Source organism: Plutella xylostella, chromosome 22, assembly GCF_932276165.1.
Source record: "Plutella xylostella chromosome 22, ilPluXylo3.1, whole genome shotgun sequence".
Taxonomy (NCBI): Eukaryota; Metazoa; Arthropoda; class Insecta; order Lepidoptera; family Plutellidae; genus Plutella; species Plutella xylostella.
In genome coordinates this window covers 8257711-8278994 of record NC_064002.1, presented here as the reverse complement: position 1 = coordinate 8278994, position 21284 = coordinate 8257711, and the positions used below count along the sequence as shown (strand labels likewise).

Here is a 21284-nt window from a genome sequence, read left to right as displayed (position 1 = left end):
CGGTTACTTTCATAGTTTACGTAAAGTATCAATATTTAAGGATACCGTAAACATATACATATCGAACTCCCGGCTGGCAGGGGTCAGCCCGGCCTAGTCCTGACGACACGGCCGACGGCAACGAGCTGAATGAACTGCAGGACAAGTACTGAGCATGCAAGTGTAGTAATTAGGTATGAGCTTTGCTTACGGGTAGTGGTTGATTAGGCAGCTAACGCGATAAATTCATTTACAATTAGCAAAAAAAAAAACGTTTTCTTTGACGTCTGTCAACTGTTTTGGTGCTGTGGTGGCAGCAGTCTTTATGCGTCATCGTCTATATTATTATAAAAATGTAGAACTCCCGGCTAGTGGGGCTCGGCCCGGCCCAGTCCTGACGACACGGCCGATGGCAACGAGATGAATGAACTGCAGGACAAGTACTGAGCATAACTGAGCATGCAAGTTAGCTAGGTATGTGCTTTGCTTGCGGATAATGGTTGATTAGGCAGCTAACGCGAAAATTATCAGACCTTTATAGTTAGCGAAAACATCGGTTCGGCTTGTGAAATGAAGGTTTTCTTCTAAGGGCTTGTACACAAAACTGCGTTTTGACAGTTTTTCAAGGCAATTGTTGATTACTGTCGCAGGTTTCTGCGATGCGGCGTCGCAACGCAGTTTGGTGTAAAAGCCCTATATCTTTCACAACAGCAATCTAGAGGCGGCATCTATAGAGAAAAACAAACTATTAATCCCTAAAAATACCTTAAACAATATACATAATAGAAATGGCGCCTAGCAGGTCTGAGGGTAACGAACTCAATCAAATGCACCACAACTACTAAGAATGCAAGTTAGTTAGGTATGAGCTTTGCTTACGGATAACGGTAGATTAGGCAGCTCGCTCTGTCATGTTGATTTTCAATAGTTAATAAGGAATATTCTTTCAAAGACAGTGGAAACGATGTATCCTTGAGTAGTAACTCCGAAATTTAACACTAATTTGTGTACATATGTTACAGGTAACATCAGTAAATGCAGATCAAGAACAGAAAACTATTTTTAAAAGTATTAGTTAAGGAAATGCGAATCTATTATTTGTTTGTCTATTAACATTGTCGAGACTATGATCTTTATCTTAGAATTTTTACAGTAAAAAGATGATCAACACTTTTAATTATTTTAAGTATATTTGAAAGTAAATGTTTGTATCTACGTTTGTAAACGAAACGAGAGATCTTAACTTCAGTATTTGAGGATCTGTAACTTTAGATATTTAATTATTTTTATTTAGCTTGTAAGTTTTTATACTTTTTATGCAAGTTCTTTCTTTCTTTTTATCCTACATACTTACGATGTTTTTCATAAAAATATTATTGATATAGCAAAGTACATATTTATAATGCACAAATTAAAGTACATTTTACAGAATTATTCATTTAATCAAGAGATTTTTGCTTGTGTATGAGAAAATGAGAATGATGGTTGAATTTTTATCCACAAATAATTGCATTTTGTAATAAGTTTATAAATAGATGTGACTGTGACTTTTTTGACTGCATTTTTTTCCAACCGGAATGTTGCTAATGTTATTAATGTGATGATTAATCTACTGTATGTTATTTTCTACCTAGATGTAGAATGTTAGAAATGTGTGCATGTAAGTCATAGTTTTGTGATTGCATAATACATATTTTTTTTGGCCTCCTTTCGGGTGATATTGATATACCCTTTGCAAGACGCTGCAAGTTGTACTCACAGTTGTTTATTCATAAGTTTAAAGAGTTGCAATTATTAATTAATCACAAAGTAATAATTATTTACACATTTTCATTATTAAATTTTTGTCTATTTATACAGATCAATTCATGTTACTATTTTATGAGGGCACATTTTTTTATCTGCAATTAATGCAAGCTTTTTACTTTAAGAATAATTATTTTTTAAGTATTCAGTATACTATTTGCTTTATGAAATGGTTGTAATGTTTTTAATATGTACTTTTTTACTGACTACTTTATATTCAAATTTAATATTGTAAGCTCAATATTAACAACAGTTACATAACTTCGGTAATAGAAGTCCTATTTTATTACGTGATATAATTGGAATCTCAAAATTTTACAAAGGTATTTTAGTATGCTGTTTAATAAGTAACTATAGTTTTTTAAATTACTGTACCTAAATCGATTTTAGTTTTTCGTCTACCTCTAAATGCATGATCTTCCATTACTTACATCTTCTTTCTCTTATTCTTATTTAAAGTAGAACATAGTCAAAGGTTTTATAAAGACAGTTCATTGTGAGGAAACCGTTGTTAATGCTCATTCCACGGGGAAAGACATCTGATACAAACAAAAACTACCCTTATTCGGATTTAATAAGGGTTCTGTCAGATGTCTATCCCCGTGAAATGGGATATAATTATAAAATTCTTTTTTGTGTACTATTTTCTGATTGAAATATTCTTTATAATCATAATAATATGTCAAGTTAAACCTTGTGTAGTCTGTTTCACAAGTAGCTTGTACACACAATTTGTACCTCGTCAACCCTACAAACCGCCTGTTCATTCGGTTTTATTTCTTTGACAAGGTACAAAACTATGTCTTAAGCTACTGAAGTTACGGTACCTAATGCATGTCACATAGCAACCACAGTTAGGGTCACTTTTACCAAACGCTAAACGTATTTAAAATTGTATTTAAGTCAAATTTTAAATACATTTTGTACCAACTGACAAACGTTTGACAGGCTACTAAATACGTTTAGCGTTTGGTAAATGTGACCCTTAATATCTGTTCTCCCCAGATAAATCCTTTATGAGCTGTGCCCTACGACCCACACTGTCTTGTTAGTAGCTCCAATTCGCCTTAACTGACGAAAAATATACCGTATTATTCATAGAAAAGTTACCGAACGCTTGTCCCTCTCTGACAAATAACAAATTTTTGATTGACAGAGAGGGACAAAACAGTTCAATAGCTAAAACTTTCAGTAACTTTTCTATGAATAAGGGGCATAGACTAAACGTGTGCTATACATACTACTTATACTTTATTTCTAGAGTCAATCTATTGCGAACTGCACACCGTCCAATAAGGGTTTCGATATTGGCTTTCTAATAAAGTATAAACCTGAGACTGAAAAATATACTATCTATTGTATGTATGCTTTTTAATGGAATGAAATAAAAGATTTACTCATAGTTAAAGTTTTATTAATTCAAATCCAAATCACTTCTTAATTGGTTTCTTCTTCTTAAACTGTTTCCTTTTCTTAATTTGATCGGAAATAATCTTGCTCTTAGCCTTAAGCTGCTTGCGCCTGATAGTCTTCTCAGGGTTAGTTTTATTCTTCTTCAGACTGACGAGCGGCTTCTTAGGAGCCTGGTCCTCATCTTCATCCATAGACTCCACTTCTTCTTTTATTTCTTCTGCAAATATTTATACCAATGTTACAAATTACCATACTTGGAAATTAATAGAGTTTTGCATAAAACGCAAATTGGATTTTTATAATAAATAATAAAAACACAAACCAGAAAGAACAATACCTTTTATAAGAGCTTCCTGAGCTTTTTCCATGGGATTTCCTTTGAAGAAGTCAGGTCCTTCTATGTCTGGGTAGCCAGTCTCTGGTTTGGTGGCTTCATACACTGCCTTCTTCTCCACTCTGTGCTCGTATTTGTTGGCTGCCTTGCGTGAGAACGCTTGCCTCAACTTGGCAGGACTCACATACTTGGTGTTTTCCCACAGAGTCGCACCACCGAAAGAGCCAGAAAATATTTTTACCTGCAACAGGTAAAATATTAGTGTAAATTATCTATAAATATTCTAATGCAAATCAAGCCTCGTATTTTTTTAAACTTACTGGATTTAGTACAAATCTAGGCCCAATTTCAGCCAAGGCACCATCTTCAGAGAGAATCTGATAGTTGCGGAACCAAATTCTCCCATCAAGAATCATAAATGTGTAGACATGGTCAAAGAAGGGCTGACTCTTGGGGTGATGATTTGGAACCCCAAATATTTGGATAAGAAGTTCCTTCAGTAGGCTGTAATGAGGGTCCTTCGTAAATTGTGGGTCAAAAGACAGCAGGGGCCTGGAGCCCTTCAGGCAATTCCCAGTCATTTTTAACTCCGCCATGGTGTAAACTGAAACAAAAATAAAACAATGTAAAACCTGACCAAGTTACTTTATAAAAGTCGCTCTTTCAATAGTAAAGCTATTGTGGAAATACAATTCTTAAATAGAACAGATTACTTACTATTTTCCAACAAAAACTTAACAGATGGGCCATTAGGAATATTAGCCATCCACAAATACAAATCTCTCATTTTTCTGCCTTCAAATAGCAGGCATTTGTTACAGTTCTTCATTTCACTGATTTCATTAACAACATAAAGATTTTTGCTTCTCTCCATCTTGGATTCTGTTTTGTGGTGAGGCATCAGTCTCTTGATGTCCTCCATGAGATGCCTGTGTCGATGATTGATACCCCGAGCAGCAAATACTAACACTCTTTGCCTGTTTATCCACTTTACCTAATAAAAAAATGTTAAATTAGTAGTCATTTTATAGAATAGAATGCATGGTTATATTATAAATAAATAAAAAACAGTTTCAGAAATAGACTGCGTCTTAGTGATGAACGAGGCTTTTAATATGAAAGGATTGATAATATTTAAGTATGATACCACACAGTGCCATTCCCCATAGTTGCTTTATATAAACTTGGATGGATATAAACTAAGTTTTATGTAAAGCGAAAAGGAATAATAAACACAGAGAGGTTAGAACTTACTTGTTTCGGCAAAGGGTCATCAGACATTCTTTTAGGTGGCAATGTAACAACATCTTCCACTTTTGCAACCTCTGCGACTTTAACTTTCTGCTTCTTAATCTTTCCCATTTTTTACAGTAAACACGTGGTATTTATAATAAAATACACAACTTTTAAGTTTCCAAACAAAATCAAATGAAACATGTGTGTTTCACGTTCGTTCGCTATCTTCAAATCAGTCAACTGTCAATGTCAAATTGTCTGTGTGTAAGTTTGTGCACAGAGCAGAAATACAATAAAGGTGCCGACACACTAGCGGACGTGGCTAATAGTGTGCATGGGCTTTTGGGACAGTTCGTGCCAGATCGCTCTCGGACGTCTGAAAGTTGAAGGTCAGTCCAAGGTTACGTCCACGACTTACCTCCGATAGTTGGAACAGCGTAGTGTACATTCCTTACCTAGATAACTTAAGTCGCTGACGCTGACAGCCGTTAGCGTCTTAAGCTGCGTCCGCTAGTGTGTCGGTACCTTTATACTGTACAATGAGACACAGAACAGAACCACAAACACAAGGGCATTGTTGCCGTGCATGTCATTGTCTTGTCATGTCAAAATTGTCAAATAAAGTTGGTCATTTTCCGCTTTGTTTGGTGAATAATCATTAATTACATTATTCATTAATATCTTAAACAGCGAAGCGAGGCTCCAATTTCTTTGATAATATCTGAAAATCAGAAGGTACGAACTTATCTACATCCTAACTAATATTATAAATGCGAAAGTAACTGTGTCTGTCTGTCTGTCTGTCTGTCTGTCTGTTACTCTTTCACGCCAAAACTACTGAACGGATTTGAATGAAATTTGGTATACATACGGTCTAGACCCTGGGAAAGAACATAGGCTACTTTTTATCCCGGAATTCCCACGGGAAAACTTTTTAAGGCGAAGCGAAGCGCGCGGGAACAGCTATTTACAATAAGGTGAGATATTACAGTTAACAAATTGTTTACCACTAAAGTTACTGAATAATTTCTTTTAGATATAGTTGCTATGGAACTGTTAGATGTTATGAAAAATTTAACCATAAAACAAGCCGATGATTCTCATCAGCTGCTTAGATCTGTAGCTGCGAAAATTAATGATGAACACACAGAAATAGTTTACGCTGAGTATTCAGACAGTATATTTGTGATAATTTCACAATATCTAAAGATTGGGAGTATGATCCAAGTACAAAGAGATCAAATCCATAGCCCTCTCGGTACTAATGACATATTCACAACAAAAGTTCTTTTTGGTGCCACAGGAGAAGAACAGCAAGTTGCAGCAAGATTTTTGGCAGAAGCTCTCAATATATCCAAACCACTGTGTATCTTCATCAATTTGAGGTCTTATAGTATTGATACAGTGAAAGCGTGTAGGGATATCATTAAAGATCTCAAGAAAGACGAAAATGTCAGTTGTTAGTCTGAAAAGATTTAAACCTGCTGAAAAATACTACGGCCAGTTAATACTAGGGCCCCCAGGAGCAGGTAAAACAACATATTGTTGGAAAATGTCAGAGCTACTAAAAAAAATTGGTAGAAAAGTGGTTATCATAAATTTAGACCCAGCAAATGACATGATGTCCTACAAGCCTGATATAGACATTAAGAATTTAATTTCACTTGAAGAAGTAATGGAAAAGCAGTGCCTAGGACCAAATGGAGCATTATTATTTTGTATAGAATATCTGGAAAAGAATTTGGATTGGTTATTAGATCAAATAAAAGGTGATCACTCAACAAATTACATATTTGACTTACCTGGCCAAGTGGAGTTGTATTGTCATCATGCAAGTCTTGGAAACATATTTGGCAAGTTATCGAGTGCAGCTAACATACAGTTATGTGTAGTTCACCTCATAGACTCGCATCATTGTTCTGATGCCGGGAAATTCATAGCAGCTCTGATGCTGTCACTAAGTGCTATGCTCAAAATCGGCCTCCCGCATATCAACCTTCTGACCAAAACAGACTTACTGAAGAAACACATGGACAAATTACAGTTTGGAATTGACTTCTATACTGAAGTTCTTGATCTGAACTATTTGCTTGAGTCACTAGAGAGTGATAGCTTTACATCTAAATATAATAAATTGAATGCTGCCTTTGTTTCCATAATAGAAGACTACAGTTTAGTGACATTTCAGCTTGTGAACATGAACAGTGAGGAGAGCCTGGTCAAAGTTAAACATTCAGTAGATAAAGCCAATGGTTATGTATTTCAAGCCGAGGAAGGCAGACATATAAATAGCATGCTTGCATGTGCAATGGGAGTCAATGATGATAAGTTGGATGAATTTCAATAAATATAATTTTACAAAATGTCTATTTTCACTTCACCTTCTCCCGAATCTAGAGTCCAGAGGCCTAAACACTTGAATAGTTGTAATTAGTATAATAAATCTGTACCTCAGAGGTAGACAGTAATAAGTCCACTTTTTGAGAAAAACTTTTTTTTACTCTATTCAGATAATATTGCTTGAATGAGCTCTATAAGTATAAAAAGAGACTAAAAAAAGTGGACTTATCAGAACTACCAAAAGCAATGGCGCGTAATTCAAAAGACTTATTATTTAACCACTTCAATGATTAACTCCTAAGCACCCTAAAATGCTATAGCAAAAATGTACAATGACTGGGAGGTATAAATTTAATTTAATGAAGTCCCTGTGGTGCTAAATACCTACCACATAATTTAAATATACGGAGCTCAAAGCCACTTTTCATGAAGAAATATAGTGTAAGAAGTTAAGGGATATTTTAACTTTTTAGAAGCTCCTATCCTAAACCTATAGGTATATTTAATTGAGTACTAAATAGGTATGTAAACCTTTATGTACGACTGGATTAATCCATTACAGTAGTACAATTATTTTATTACAGGATGTCGTCAAAGCAGAAAAAGGAAGAGTATGATAAGCTATTAGAGCTTGATAATCAATTAGATAAAATCCTGAAGGAGCCAAATAATAAATTTGTTCAAGTGAATTTACTACATCAATACAACGATATCAAAGATGCCACACAAGTAGTTATTAATTATTTAGCGAATATAGAAGGAACTACCATTACTGAAATACACAAAAGGTTAAACCTAACTGATTGAAATAAAACAAAAATTATGATGGAACGTTTTATTTGAAGACAAATACAACTCTTTACATTTTATCCAATATTCTTTTTTTTGTGTCCAAAAACTAAACAGTAATGAACCCTTTAAACTTCATTTTGTAGTTAACACTAAGTTATAAGTGTTTTCAAAAAGCCACAGTTCCATGTTTGCTACTTCAGTTACGAAAAACGTTATTTAAGTATTACATGACAAGTATCTCTAATATATTTTGATTACATTGACAATATTTAAATGACCATCAGCAAACAAGTTTATAAAATGTATTACAAGTATTATTATTAAATTGCTGAAATCTAAAACTATAGTGAATAATGTGTTTAAAAAGGGAAAAAATAAAACCTACTTCCTCGAAAGTTGTTTTCTAAGTTACACATTTTGCAACAAGACAAATCGTTATATAATTAAGGTGAAATAACATAAAACCATCATCGTATTCACCTATATATTGATGGTTTACACAAGTTTCGTTCTTTTATAAGACGATTAATAAAATCAAAATACCTACCCAACTCCTCATGTTTCTAGCATGCATGTTACATGTAGCTGTTACACATAAATTCTAACAGCTCAAAAATAAATGGAGATAAAACTCTAAACGCTACTACATATTATGTTTATTAATAAGCAAGCAATATTATGTAAATGTTTAAGTGTATTAAATATGCGTCGCATTAGGCGATCGCTTTGCGAATACTTGGCAATCGTCGGCGCGCTTCAGAGGCGCGCCGGTGGCGGCGGCCGGCGCCGTGGCGGCCCCCGCTCTCTGTTACTTGACTACTGTTCGATGGACAGCTCGAGGCTGTGACATATGAGCGCAGCATCCTACGCTGTCTGATCTCAAGTGAAATCAATATGTTATTGTAGCAACATATCTTGTTAGTAAGTTCCGGCCAGGGTTAAGCAATTCAAAAATTGTAGAAGTCTTCATTTAGTCACAAATCGGTTCCATTCTCGGTTGGTTACAAGTGTCCGTAATTCACAGTATTGTGACGCGACTTGGAATGTATTTTTATCTAATTATACATAATAAGGACATTTTTTTCACCAACCGCGATTTTAACACAACGTTTTCTCAAATATATATATCATGTAAAAAGTCATTCCAGCTAAATATAACAATATAACACATTTACAAAAATACATATAAAGTGAACAACATTCGTAAACACGAGTGTCCAGAAATGCATATAAATATATCACTAACAAGTCTATGTTTCCTACTGAAATAATACCCTATAGTATATTGAACCCTCTGTTGACGAATGTTTGTTCAGTTTTCATTTAACGTCTAATTGTTAGACTTAAATCTATGAGTTTCAGACTCGTTCCAGGCAGTTCAAAAGCTTTCGCAGCACCAACCATCTTTCAATAAATGCAATCACATAACTAACAATATACACCTTCCTATGATTATGTAGCTCAGTTCAGATTCATTACATAATTATAGAATAACAACAAACAACCTAGCACACATTCAATATTGCCGGATTTAATTCACCGAAAACCAGTCTGAAATATATTGGTTTAGTCTGTGCAATCATTAGGTAAATATTTTTAATATTACTACCAATCTTTTACTAAGTAAATTTTAGGTATCGTAGAAAATCTTTTGCACAATGCGCCTGGCACACATTATCATCTTAATTGTAATACTATATCTGGGATTGCACCGACCAAACCATGCCTAAAAATAAAATAAAAACAATAATTTTGGTAATCTTTAAATATACTATGTATAAATAAATAATGTTGACTCAGTACTTTATATGCTTAAAAATAACCATATATTTACTAAGTCATCTCACTATTCAGTGACTTAACAATGAACATGTTCATTTATATATAGTTTATCGTATTTTCTAAATATCACCGGTCTAACGCATACGCATGTTCAATTTTGAAGTTTATTTCATGTTTTGACTATCTCTTTAGTTATGTTTGGTTTGGATCACAACATTTAGCACACTGATGTCAAACCATCTGAAATTGTAAACCCCAAACCAAAATAACAAAAGAGATGTTTATAAAGTCGTGTAATTCAGTTAACATGCACCAAAAAGATGCTTCATGTGTTCGTGTTCAATAGCGTTATTGAACGATCAATGTCCATCAACGTAATACAAAATCAGTCTCTAAATTGGGAAGTCTTGCTCTTCAGGCACGTATAGTTTTATGTCAATTCGACATCACCTAATAACAAATCATCTATTAAATAAATAGTAGGCGAGAAGCGGCGGTGTGCCACGCCCCGCCCAATGCTTACTAATATTATGCGACCTCATGGCAAAACGTGCTCGTTATAATCATGTCTGTTAAAGAAGTTACAACAATTGTAGATTCCCAAGATTTTAAATGTGTGTTATCTCGACCTTACGTCTATACTGCGGAGGCTAGTGACAACAGCTCAATAGTTAAACTTCAAACGGCTACCGTTATTCTAAAGATGTGTCGATGGATATCACTAGCCACTTTTGTGATGAATGTATGTTTATGAAACTTTCCCTCTACATGGACTTTGAAGGATTAATAAACGGTTACTAAAATGGGATCTAGTATGAAATGGGTACTACTAAAGTTAGTCAAAATTATGTATGAAATTTACTTTGCGATAATTAGAATGAGTAAGTGATCGCAAAAAACAATGGCATTGATACCTTGAAGTGGAACTTTTAATTAGATACGGGTGCGTCACCTTGCCCAAGCTCCGCGTCCGATGGGGGAATAACCTCCGCAATCTAAAAACAATTTTAACCAATAAGGTGAGGGTTGAAAATAAATTAAGGTTAGAGGGAAGTTTCATTGTAGAGTCCTGTGTTTTTGTCGTTATAGTGGTGTTGTTGGTTTATTCTGTGGTCACCTTGGTCTCGAGAGGGCCGTTGGCTTCGGCCGCTGGGACTGCTTCGGTCTTCGGAGCCGAAGTTTTCTTCTTGCCCTTTCCTGCATTCTTCTTCACACCCTTGTTCTTTGGTGTCTTCTGAGATGGCACTCCTGTAGGTAGAATGTTGTTATTAAACTTCCTGAAGTATAGGCTAAATAATGTAGAGACCGATATGTATAGTAATTTATACATACCGTTAGCATCGTTGTCGGGCGCAGCATTGTCATCTTGTGCAGCGTCTTCCATGGAGCCAACTTCATCCGATCTCACGGTTTTACTGAAAATATATTACGATATATGGTTACAAAGAGTTAACCCGTCAGTTACTTTGGTACTTATATTGAATGTAGAGTGTTTTCATATAATGGGGATTAATGCCAGAAAAGCAATTATCAGGGAGGTCGGCTTATTACTAGATATGAGAGTCAAACTAATTTTTTCACCATCATCATAAATGGCTTATGGATTATTGGATCTGGCTCTTTTAGTTAAAACAGGAAAAATAATAAACTAGGCCATACGATGATGATTATTATCAAATTCAAGCTCGACCCATCCATTCATTTCCGCTGTCCTTTTACCAAAAAAAAACCACTCACCCATTAATAGTGAGCGTGGCTGGCTTAGCCGGCTCGTCGTCACCGTGCTCCCTCCTGGGTCGCCGCCCCCCGCGCGCCGCCCGCCCCCCGCGCCCGCGCCCCCGCCCCCCGCGGCCCCCGCGCGCGCCGTACGAGTTGCGCGGGGTCGGGGTGTAGCCCACGTAGCCTACTTGCTGTTGGGGGAGAGGATTTTGTTTGAAGATAGTGTAGCGACACATGTTTTAGTCACGTTTTGTATTGTAAGCATTTCCAGTAGCGATCAATGCGCGGACGCTAGTCGTCTCGCGCCCGTCACTTAGCTAACACTTGTAAAATGTAATTGGTAAAATCAGTAAATAGTTTGGCCTCAAGAATCCTGCATTCGTCATTTACCATCAACCCCATAGCCACCTCTTTATACCCTAAACTGGTGACCACCGACAATCTGAACACGCAACTTTCGGAAGAAATGATGGAGTCAGCACGGCGATGACGCGGCGCAGCTTGGAACGGCGTGGACGAGACGGCTCCCCCAGCAAGGCCATGGGGTAACAACGACAACATCAGGAACATCATCTACTGGAAGTGCACCACCCCTTCACAAATTTTGGTAACGCATCAAAGAAGTAATTAGCGTATCGAAGCATCTCAAGTCAGGACCTGGACGAGCGGAACACATAGAAGGTACGATTGCGCGTTCACGACGGCAGGTCAACGGGCGGTAATCGGCGCTTCTGAAGTTAGCGAGTTTTGGGCTGTTTTCCTCGCTGCGAGGCTGCCGAGCTGGAGCATAGTGGACTGGTCACCCACGTGGAGGCTCACTCGAGGGTCCTCATGGAAGTTCCCGCCAGGATGGATGAGAGGTGCTACGAGAGAAGCTATTTTTAGATCGGAAATTCACATGGTTCAATCACACACGAGGTCGGATTCGCAGAACCGAGGTAGCAGCGTTCATCTTGCACGGTCAGCGGAATGTGATAAGCGCGTCGCGAGTGAACATAGTGCTACGTAGTTTTACCAAGTGGTTTATTGTGTGATCTATAAGTTTGATTTGTTAATTTTGTATCAGTATTGAAATGTAATTTTGTGATTTCTGTTTTGTTTGATATTGTATGTTTCAAGTTTAAAGCTCCGTAAGAGAGGCTTTTGTAACATAGGTATTACGTATTGTACTTGAAATTTTTTGACAAAAATTTTGAAAAACGGGGGAAGTGATGTAGCGACACATGTTTTAGTCACGTTTTGTATTGTAAGCATTTCCAGTAGCGATCAATGCGCGGACGCTAGTCGTCTCGCGCCCGTCACTTAGCTAACACTTGTAAAATGTAATTGGTAAAATCAGTAAATAGTTTGGCCTCAAGAATCCTGCATTCGTCATTTACCATCAACCCCATAGCCACCTCTTTATACCCTAAAATAGAATAAATAGCTGCTACAATACAAAAAATACAACATTGCAAATTCCTAAAGATGCAGGTAATTTTTTTAAATTCCGTATACATTATAATTATAGCACTGTTGAAGCGACAGACACTCGGAGGATCCGAGTAACACTCGGCAATCCAAATAAGCCAATTTATAATCACATCAGTAGTTTGGAACGGCAACATCGCGCGCCTTGGTATTGATTATGGCGCGTTTTTACTACTTTCCCCGGGGTTTTGATGCGAGAAATAACGTTTTTTAAAATACACCGTATCCGGTGATATTGCCAGAACCGTTAGACATCAAAAACTTACCGGACCGGATAGCAACCCCTACTAACAAGGCCCATATTTTTCAACTTACCGGATTGCAATCCCAACTAACCTCATTTTTCAATCTTTCTAACCGTACCTGATTATTGAACCGCTGCCTCATAGCGTAGGTGCCGGGCCCCCACTGCCCCACCACCACGCCGGCCACCTCGAGGCGCGCCGGCGGCCGCGCGCCCCGCCAGCCCAGCGCGCCCACCAGCGGCAGCGGCGGCATCGCGAACTCCACGGACAGACCCTCGAGGATGGCCTTGCGCATGCGCTCCACCTGGAATGGTAGTGTTGTTATAGATGTGTCTGTAAAGTTGTAGTAAGTGGGCGTATGACGGAGATGACGATATAGTAGTGTGGGTTAGGAAAAGTTGTATGTCGAAAGAAACAACATAAATCTGAGGGCCTAGCAAGAAGGGAGTTGGTTAGTCGATAATTGAAAACTATACTTGATTTAGACTTAGATTTCTGCTCTACTATCATTTCATGTAGCAATGTAATTCAAATCGGTGGTGGCTGGTTGAGTAAGGCCGAGCCAATAATCGTCGCTCGTCGGTGGAAAATGATAAGCTGATGATGATGAAGATAATATCGCACTGCTACACTGTATCAGTGTGATGTCATCAGCTGCACACGTGACGTCACCAGCACTCACCTTGACGACTACGTCGAGGTTCTTGTCGCACAGCTGCTGCAGGTGCTTGCAGTGCGCCGCGCGCTGCAGACTGCGCTGCAGCAGCTTGCCGTCCAGGTACAGCCAGGGCGCGGCCACGAGCCACGGCACGGGCGCGCCGCACGCCTCGTTGGCTAGTAGGGCGGCTTCCACGCCGGACATGACGAGCGCGGCTAGTTGCACGCCGCGGGAGGATATGCCGTTCACCTAGGGGGTTGGAGGTGGTTGTTTAGGGGGCGGTTTAATTGTTGTGTAGGATTATGTAATATACTAGGTTGAATTGAGTTGAGAAGAAGACCGTTTTGTTTAGTGGCCACTAAGTTTACATAATCAAGTCACAGATGGTCTTACAATCAGCCCCAAATGCGATAATGAAACTTGTTCCTGAGTCTCGTAGATATTTATAATGTGTAGGATAAAATGCTTACAGCCATCTCTTGCAGATGAAGAGCGTTCATGAGATCGTTGGAGAAGGCGGTCGCGAGGAACGCGTCCAGCTCCTGGCGACGCAGGATCTGGATCTGAGATGTCATTATGTATCTGAAAAAGTCGGAAAAAATGGACATAAAAAATCGTACCTTTGCCTTCAATAGAAAGTTACATTATTTAGAAGCAAAGAAAAGGCACAGTGTTCCAATTTGGAGTGTAGGAAGCTGGATTAACATATAGGCCCCAGAATTCCCACGGGTTTTTTTAAGAAGCAGCGGAACTCTCTGGCAATAGCTTTGTCACGTCGGTGGCAAATACTACATCGCGTCTAAAGGTTTATCACCATGGTGAAAGGAGCAATTCAAAATAGCCTAATTTGCTAACCCCCAGGGTCCAGGGTGCGCCGGACCTATATACCTACTACGTTGATACGTAACTCGAGGAAGCTCCTTTCTTCCTCCCATATAGCTATAACAAGTTACCTGAGCACGGTGGCCAGTATGAGCAGGTGCTGCGGCACGTACGAGGTGTTGAGCATGAGCGGCGTGTCGGAGCGCATGCACGACAGGAACGCGCGCATGCGCCGGCACTTGTCGTCCGGAGCCGTGCTGTTGGGATGAATACGGGGTTTAGAATTCAGTAGTGTCATGGGTGGATGGTAAGGATAAGTTTAAATAAAGGTAACTGGCAGCTTGGAGCTAGATGAATCAACCTCCAATGCCTTGCAACATTGCAAAGGCGTGGAGACACAAGTAAAAGCTCTCAATTTGCTGGGGTCTCTCCGAGAAGTTGTAAGCAACTAGGTTAAGGATTTCTGACTTGAGCTTACATAGCTAAATGGCTAGTTACCGCATAAGTGTTAATGTATATTTGCCTGCCACAGTGGCTGAATGTGGAAAATCTGCTCACAAAGATATACAGACATCTGATAGGTAAACATGTCCAACTCACCCAAACCACAGTCTCTGCACGGTGGGCACGGGCCAGTCCAGCAGCACCCCGGGCACCAGCTCCGCAGACTTGCCCGGGTTCACCCGCGAGTAGATCCACTCCGCTATCTGCACCGTGCAAGCCTTCTCCGGAGTGGCCACTGCTGATGATGACGCTTCATCTGTGGGTGGGAAATGGTAGGCTTTGATGAGATTTAAGTTGGGGCGCATTTTAATTTTAAAGAGGCTCTGAAACTGAAATGGAGTCTGGGTACTTGTAAGATAAGATAACTATACTGCTGTTTCCCTCCATCTGAAGGAAAATAGTTTCTGATAAAAATAACAAAGCTTCTATCGTACGTATCATGACGGTGGTTCGAAGGACCAAATTATGATGGGAATAAGTATGAATGGTACTTATGACCTTAGGGAATAGTGTCTCACCTTTAGCTTTCTGTGCCATGTAGCGGTGGTGGTGCATGTTGTACAGAATGGCGTACACGTTCTGTCTGATCGGTCGGTAGAAGTGATGAATCGATGGTATTTCGCGGTGATTGTCGTCTTCCATCACCACTGGAAGAGCAATCTGAAGAATAATAAAATGTCATTGTAATCATTTTAAAGGTATTTTTTATGAACCTAGTTTCCAATAGGGTAGCTTTTTGCACCTCAACGATATACGTGAAACTCTAATAGATGTATGATTGAACATTTACAGCTTTCTTAATACATGGCCACCCAAGTAGCTTTCCTATAGGAGTAAGGCTGTTTAGCCATAAAAAAGAGTCCTATTTCTACTCAAAGAGCCCTGCCTTACTAGGACGCCATGGCGACGTCACCAGTATCCAAGCAGTTGGTATTAAAATGTATACATTTGGCGAATGTGTAACAACGCCTCCAAGTGAGGTTGTTCCATACATTTCGTGACTGGCGACTTCGCCATGGCGTCCTAGTAAGGCTAACGTGTCAGTCAGGCTGAAGTTCTAGTCAGCCATGTCACCGTCAGAACAGTCTCTGCTGCTTACCTGCCGATGCGACAGTATGGCCAGCATGGAGGGGTGCATGAGGCCGCGCGCGTGCCGCTCGGCGCACGTGCGCAGCACCTCGGCCGGCGCCGGTGGGCACGTGTCGTCGCCGCCTGTAGACTTTGATGCGGCTCGGGCCTGGAGAGGGAAAGGGTTAGGTTATAATAATTGTTGTTATTAACTTGTTGTTGTTGGTATTAATATATAAAACAATTGATTTGAGTTGTGCGTAATTTTGTGAGTTGTGAGTCGCGTATTCTGATGCGCGGGGATGATGGGGGTGGGGAAATTAGTTGCTCCCCTCGTCCCCGCGCACATATTTCTGCCGGCCGGAATACGCGACTCACAACTCGTAGAAATTACACTCGTTTGGCCTCACCCTAAGAGGTAACCTCTTGAATTAGAAGCACTGACGGGTACTCTTGGATCTCGAAAATTTGCTTATCTCATCTAGTTTTGGCCTGTCCTTGGTAACACAGTACTCGTAAGTAGCTAGACAACAGAGTGATCATTGGTCATAGAGGTTAGTCAGTACAATACTGTAGGAAAACCATACCATGCAACTGGAACCGTCAAAGCAGAAGTTTAGTTTGGTAACTTGAAGATCTTGACTGAAACCTTTCTTCAAAATGTTAAAATTGGTATCTTACCAGTATAGTCGTAGCATTCTGCTGTGATGTAGACAATAACTTCAAAATTCTCAACTGCATATTCAGAGTTTAGATGCTACCCACCATTTCAAACCAAAAACACAGAAACCTGACACCAAACCACAAAAACAAATGCAAGTTATTTACAAAATAACATGTAGGTATACAGGCAAAGGGCAAACCTCTTTAGCGGCGGGTTTGTCTGGTTTATCGGTCGGTTTAGCGGGGGCTTTCTCCTTGTCCTGGTCTCCTTCTTCCAGAGCCAGGTTCTGGAGGCGCAGCGCCGCGCCCCGCACCCCCTCAGCCCCCGCTTTCGCCTCCTCAAAGTCGGCGTTCAACGAAGCGTTCGCTGTAGCCAATTTGTAATCCTCCAAGCCTTTTTGCTGTAATTTGTTCATTCACAATATTGCAATTTTTCAACCAAGTGCGTAGAGTTTGTTAAATGATATTCGAAATTAAAGAAAGCAATTGGTAGGTACTTTTTGAAATGAAAATGGAATGTGAAAATAAGAGAAACTAAAATGTGGTCGTAAAAAACTGAAAATCGTAAAAACATAAAACAAATCAAATAAATTAACTCAGCACAGAGGTTTGGTTTTAGGTGATTTTGATGATTATCATGCAATGACATTAATTTATCATTTGAAAGGGCCTAATCAGAGATGCCAATGAGTCAAGTAAAAGGCGTGGATGATCCATAGCATTTCAGATGAGTTATGAAGCCAAATTTTAATAGAAAGAACCTCATGTTCGCTGGATTCCGTCGCTAGCTTCGTAGTGTCGAGATCGGCTGACGTCTGCTGGGGAGATATCTCTTGCTTTTGGTTTTTCTTATGATTATTGTTGCTGTTGTTCTTAGGGCGACGGCCTGAAAGTAAATAATTACACATTTATTTAATCCATTCCAGTCTAAACTCGCCTTATACATAATAAGTCGAGTCTATGATTCTAATTTGTTTTTGGCTGAGATCTTTATCGAAAAGTTAAACTCTCATAGACACTTGTAACACAATAGCAACTGCTCCATTTCTACATAGGTCAAAACAAACATAGATCCCACTTTGGCATAGATAGAATGGATCATCACAGTATGAATAAGCTTAAGCTACTACTGCTTCAATATAAACTCACCACTAGCAGTCCTGTACTTGAGAAAGCCGTCCTTAGTGCCGTTAAGGTAATACTGCACAGCCTGCTTCAGCTTGGCTGCTCTGAGATCATTGAGGTCGCCGAACACCTCCACGCACGCCGCGTCCACGTCCGACGAGGGCAGTTCCCGCACGAACTGGCACACCGCCTTCACCACACTCTCTGGGGGAGCCTAGGGAATAAACATTATTTAAAAAATCCAATTACGAATGTACCTACAAAGTTTCATGAGCACTGTCCTCTTATCATACTAGAAAACTCTGTATTTCAGAGGATAGTTAGTTTCATTGTTAAGTTAATGTAGCTTTAAATTTCTTTCAGCATTAGAACTTTATTTGTGATTGCTGAGAGGTTGAATGAGGAAGCTGAGTGTTGTGGTTGTGGAGATCCTTGGGAGAAGCATTTGTCTATCATGACTGAAGCAAATAAAATATCCTTACTATATAGCATCATTTCTCATTTGAACAAATGAAGCTAAACATGAACTAAGTCCTTATCAATGATAATTCACCACAGTACTGCATGTCATGCTACACTTGATATTTTCAGTTATTCAATATGCCATCAGTCTATATCACGCATAATAACTATTAAATCTTAATGTCTTGTATTCACTGTACAGTAAAAATCACAAAAAGTAACAAACCTTCTTTTGAACAATTCCGATGCGTTTATAAAACTCGGTGAGACTCTGTTCAGAGATGATGGTCCCACCGAGGAGGGCGGCTGTGAGGCACAGGCGGTCCTGGGGCACATCCAGGATGTTTGGCAGCTCATGCACCATGTACTCTTTAGTTTCCAATGATGACTGAAATAAGATAAAACAATAAGAATGACTTGTGCCAGACATGGAGAGAAAATCCATTATTATTATAAAAGTGGAAATTATGCTCACCCTGTATGTTAATTTCAATTGTGACGAACTAAAGTACCTAGGTGGCTGGAACACCATGTATTCCCCAGCACCTCCCACTAGACCACCATAAGATTTTTCACGGCAAAGGCCGACTACTTCTTGATAATGATCATCTGATGAAACCATCTGAAAAATATGTCACCCATTACATACTATCTATGCAAGTTAGATCATCAATATTGTATGTGTATAAATTAGTCTTACAAACTCACAATTGGAATATTCAGATACCGGAGAGCTGTTCGTAGGCATGAATGGAGTCCCATGGGAGGCACCCACCATACTTTAGGAGGAGGGGTCCCTTTAGTAACTATGTGCCGCAGTACCTGTTTAGACATTATGTAGCAATTAAAGTACCTGTTAAGTCTAATAATTCTGAGTGTTAAGACACAAGATTGCATTATAAATAGAGTACAAATCAGTCAGTAGCATCAATAAGTCTGATCTGACCTAACAGATAGAAGAACTCACAGAATTGACCCTTTGTCTGTACATAGCCTGCGTCTGCACCCAGTGTTGTGGGGTGGCCGGAGGGGTGGGGTGAGCTCCGTTGAAACAAACACATATTGACACTTGGTGTTCCGCCAGCGCAGTAGCCAGTGTAGTCAGGAACTGTACACATCTGGCCCATTGTCCACCGCACACCCAATCTGTAATGATGTTCAATTAGGTCATCACTTTGTTGATAAAAATAAATAAGCTTGTATGTGAAAGTTTACAACCTATTGAAATAACCACTATTTTATTTATAGTTCTAATTAGACTCCAATGTGATAGAATTAACTTAATAAATTTTTTATTTTTTTTGTCTATTCTAAAAAATAAGAAGATGCACGCTTCAAATTGGAGGTGAATAAATGATGAGGACCAGTTTAAAATTACATAGTAATTCTTGACAAGAGTTAGTGTTTTGGAAAATGATAGCTATTTACCTGAAAAGTATCCTCCATACAGACGATCTAGGCACCCCTCAGCATCCAAAACTAGCCTGAAACCGCCCGCATGATTCCTGGCAATTCTAAACAAATCAACACCTACTCCTTCATTTTCTAAAAACGCCTGGAGATCTTGGATTCCCATGATCCTTTCTTGAAAATATTACCTACGACTTGTTATACAGAAGATGAACCTGGAAAAGCCAAAATTGGTTTACCGATTACTTTTTCAACAACATATTCACTGGTTTAGTAAAAAAAAAGATACAGCTTTTAATCGTGCTAAAGCGTACAATATTTCAGCGAGATCTTCAATAAGAATTTCACTACAAATTATTTGACAGCCGAGAAATATTTTTGTTCGTAGCCGGCACGTTTGTGAAATCGGAGGACATAGCCAAGATACTATAATGACCGATGTCACGCAATAGCGGTAGAAATCTTTTCCCGAGTGTAATTAAAATTAAAATAACAGTTTTTACGAACCTAGTTCACAAAACCATTCCAATTTAACGAAATAGAAAAGCCGAAGGATGGAAACGAAACGGAAGCCATTAAAATTATACTTTTTTTCCTTTTTTTGCATAGACAAAATCTATCGCTATCTACCATTGTATGCAACTATCCAACGTTGAGCCAACGTATTTTTTTTCTTTGAGTATTTGACGTGTTGATTCACAGCAATAATTTTGGTGGAAATTATGACAGTTTTTTTTTGTAGTATCGGATCACCGTACATAAGAATCAAAATGACAAAAAGTTATTTTTTCTTATTCTGAGGTTCATTTTCGTGTGGTTAGTTATTGCAGATTTTCAGGAAGGCTGAGGATTTATATGTATTTACTATTTCAATTAACATTTATAACGTCATCAGCCTAACTGCTGATGTAACGTAGGCCTCTCTCAAAGCACGCCACTGGATGCGATCTTTAGCTTTCCGCATCCAATCATAACTATGAAAAGAGCTATGCTTGGAGTCTCTCTGATACCCCATTTACACTCTCGCACGAGTGGCGAGGCGAGCGAGGAGGCGAGGGGCGAGGCGCGAGTGTGAACAGACGCTCGTGGCTCGCCTCCTCGCTCGCCTCGCCACTCGCGGCGCTCGCGTCCGGAGCGGTTTTTGGGGCACGAGTCAAAGGAGCTCGCGTCGAGCTCGCGTCGCACGCGAGCGGGTGTTTACACTCTCGCGTCCGCTTCATTCTGGCTTCTACATCGTGCCGCGCAGGTTGTGTTCGTCGTCGTATAATTATAACGTAGTGTTTTTTCCTCAGTTGTATAATGGATTGGTCGCAAGACGAAACATTTAATTTCATATAAGTAAATATTTCAATAAAATAATAATAATAAAAAAACACTAAAACGTAAGAAATAAAAGCAGTACTTACCTGCTTAGATATATTAGTACTGTCACATAGAATAGGTCTAAACCATGTCT

The 21284-nt window shown here is 39.1% G+C and overlaps 3 protein-coding genes across 5 annotated transcripts; 1 reads left to right on the top strand and 2 right to left on the bottom strand.

Moving 5' to 3' along the window:
• Positions 1-3182: 3182 nt before the first annotated feature.
• Positions 3183-5009, bottom strand: LOC105388413 (ribosome biogenesis protein BRX1 homolog). The gene is made up of 5 exons (XM_011559313.3): positions 4787-5009; positions 4250-4526; positions 3853-4136; positions 3536-3773; positions 3183-3415 (listed from the first exon to the last, which is right to left on the bottom strand). Exons 1-5 carry the CDS (start codon positions 4892-4894, stop codon positions 3216-3218), a joined length of 1107 nt encoding a protein of 368 aa, XP_011557615.3. The 5' UTR covers positions 4895-5009; the 3' UTR covers positions 3183-3215.
• Positions 5010-5356: 347 nt separating this feature from the next.
• LOC105388410 (GPN-loop GTPase 2) lies at positions 5357-7128 on the top strand. Of its 3 annotated transcripts, none has more exons than XM_038122449.2 (2): positions 5357-5503; positions 5805-7128. In XM_038122449.2, the coding sequence occupies exon 2, from the start codon at positions 6219-6221 to the stop codon at positions 7113-7115; it is 897 nt and encodes a 298-aa protein (XP_037978377.2). In that variant the 5' UTR covers positions 5357-5503; positions 5805-6218; the 3' UTR covers positions 7116-7128. The 3 variants fall into 3 exon arrangements, with proteins under 3 accessions (XP_037978377.2, XP_037978379.2, XP_037978378.2); XM_038122451.2 differs by having other exon boundaries at positions 5385-5503; positions 6072-7128; XM_038122450.2 differs by lacking the exon at positions 5357-5503 and adding an exon at positions 5734-5745 and having other exon boundaries at positions 6072-7128.
• An 800-nt stretch (positions 7129-7928) lies between these two features.
• LOC119694912 (constitutive coactivator of PPAR-gamma-like protein 1) lies at positions 7929-20484 on the bottom strand. The gene is made up of 20 exons (XM_038122445.2): positions 20336-20484; positions 19847-20043; positions 19386-19564; positions 19127-19240; positions 18894-19040; positions 18645-18806; positions 17981-18170; positions 17593-17717; positions 17032-17232; positions 16200-16337; positions 15619-15760; positions 15197-15356; positions 14728-14853; positions 14245-14356; positions 13799-14023; positions 13235-13420; positions 11420-11592; positions 11015-11097; positions 10800-10930; positions 7929-10677 (listed from the first exon to the last, which is right to left on the bottom strand). The coding sequence occupies exons 2-20, from the start codon at positions 19992-19994 to the stop codon at positions 10612-10614; spliced, it is 2808 nt and encodes a 935-aa protein (XP_037978373.2). The 5' UTR covers positions 19995-20043; positions 20336-20484; the 3' UTR covers positions 7929-10611.
• Between the last annotated feature and the right edge of the window lie 800 nt (positions 20485-21284).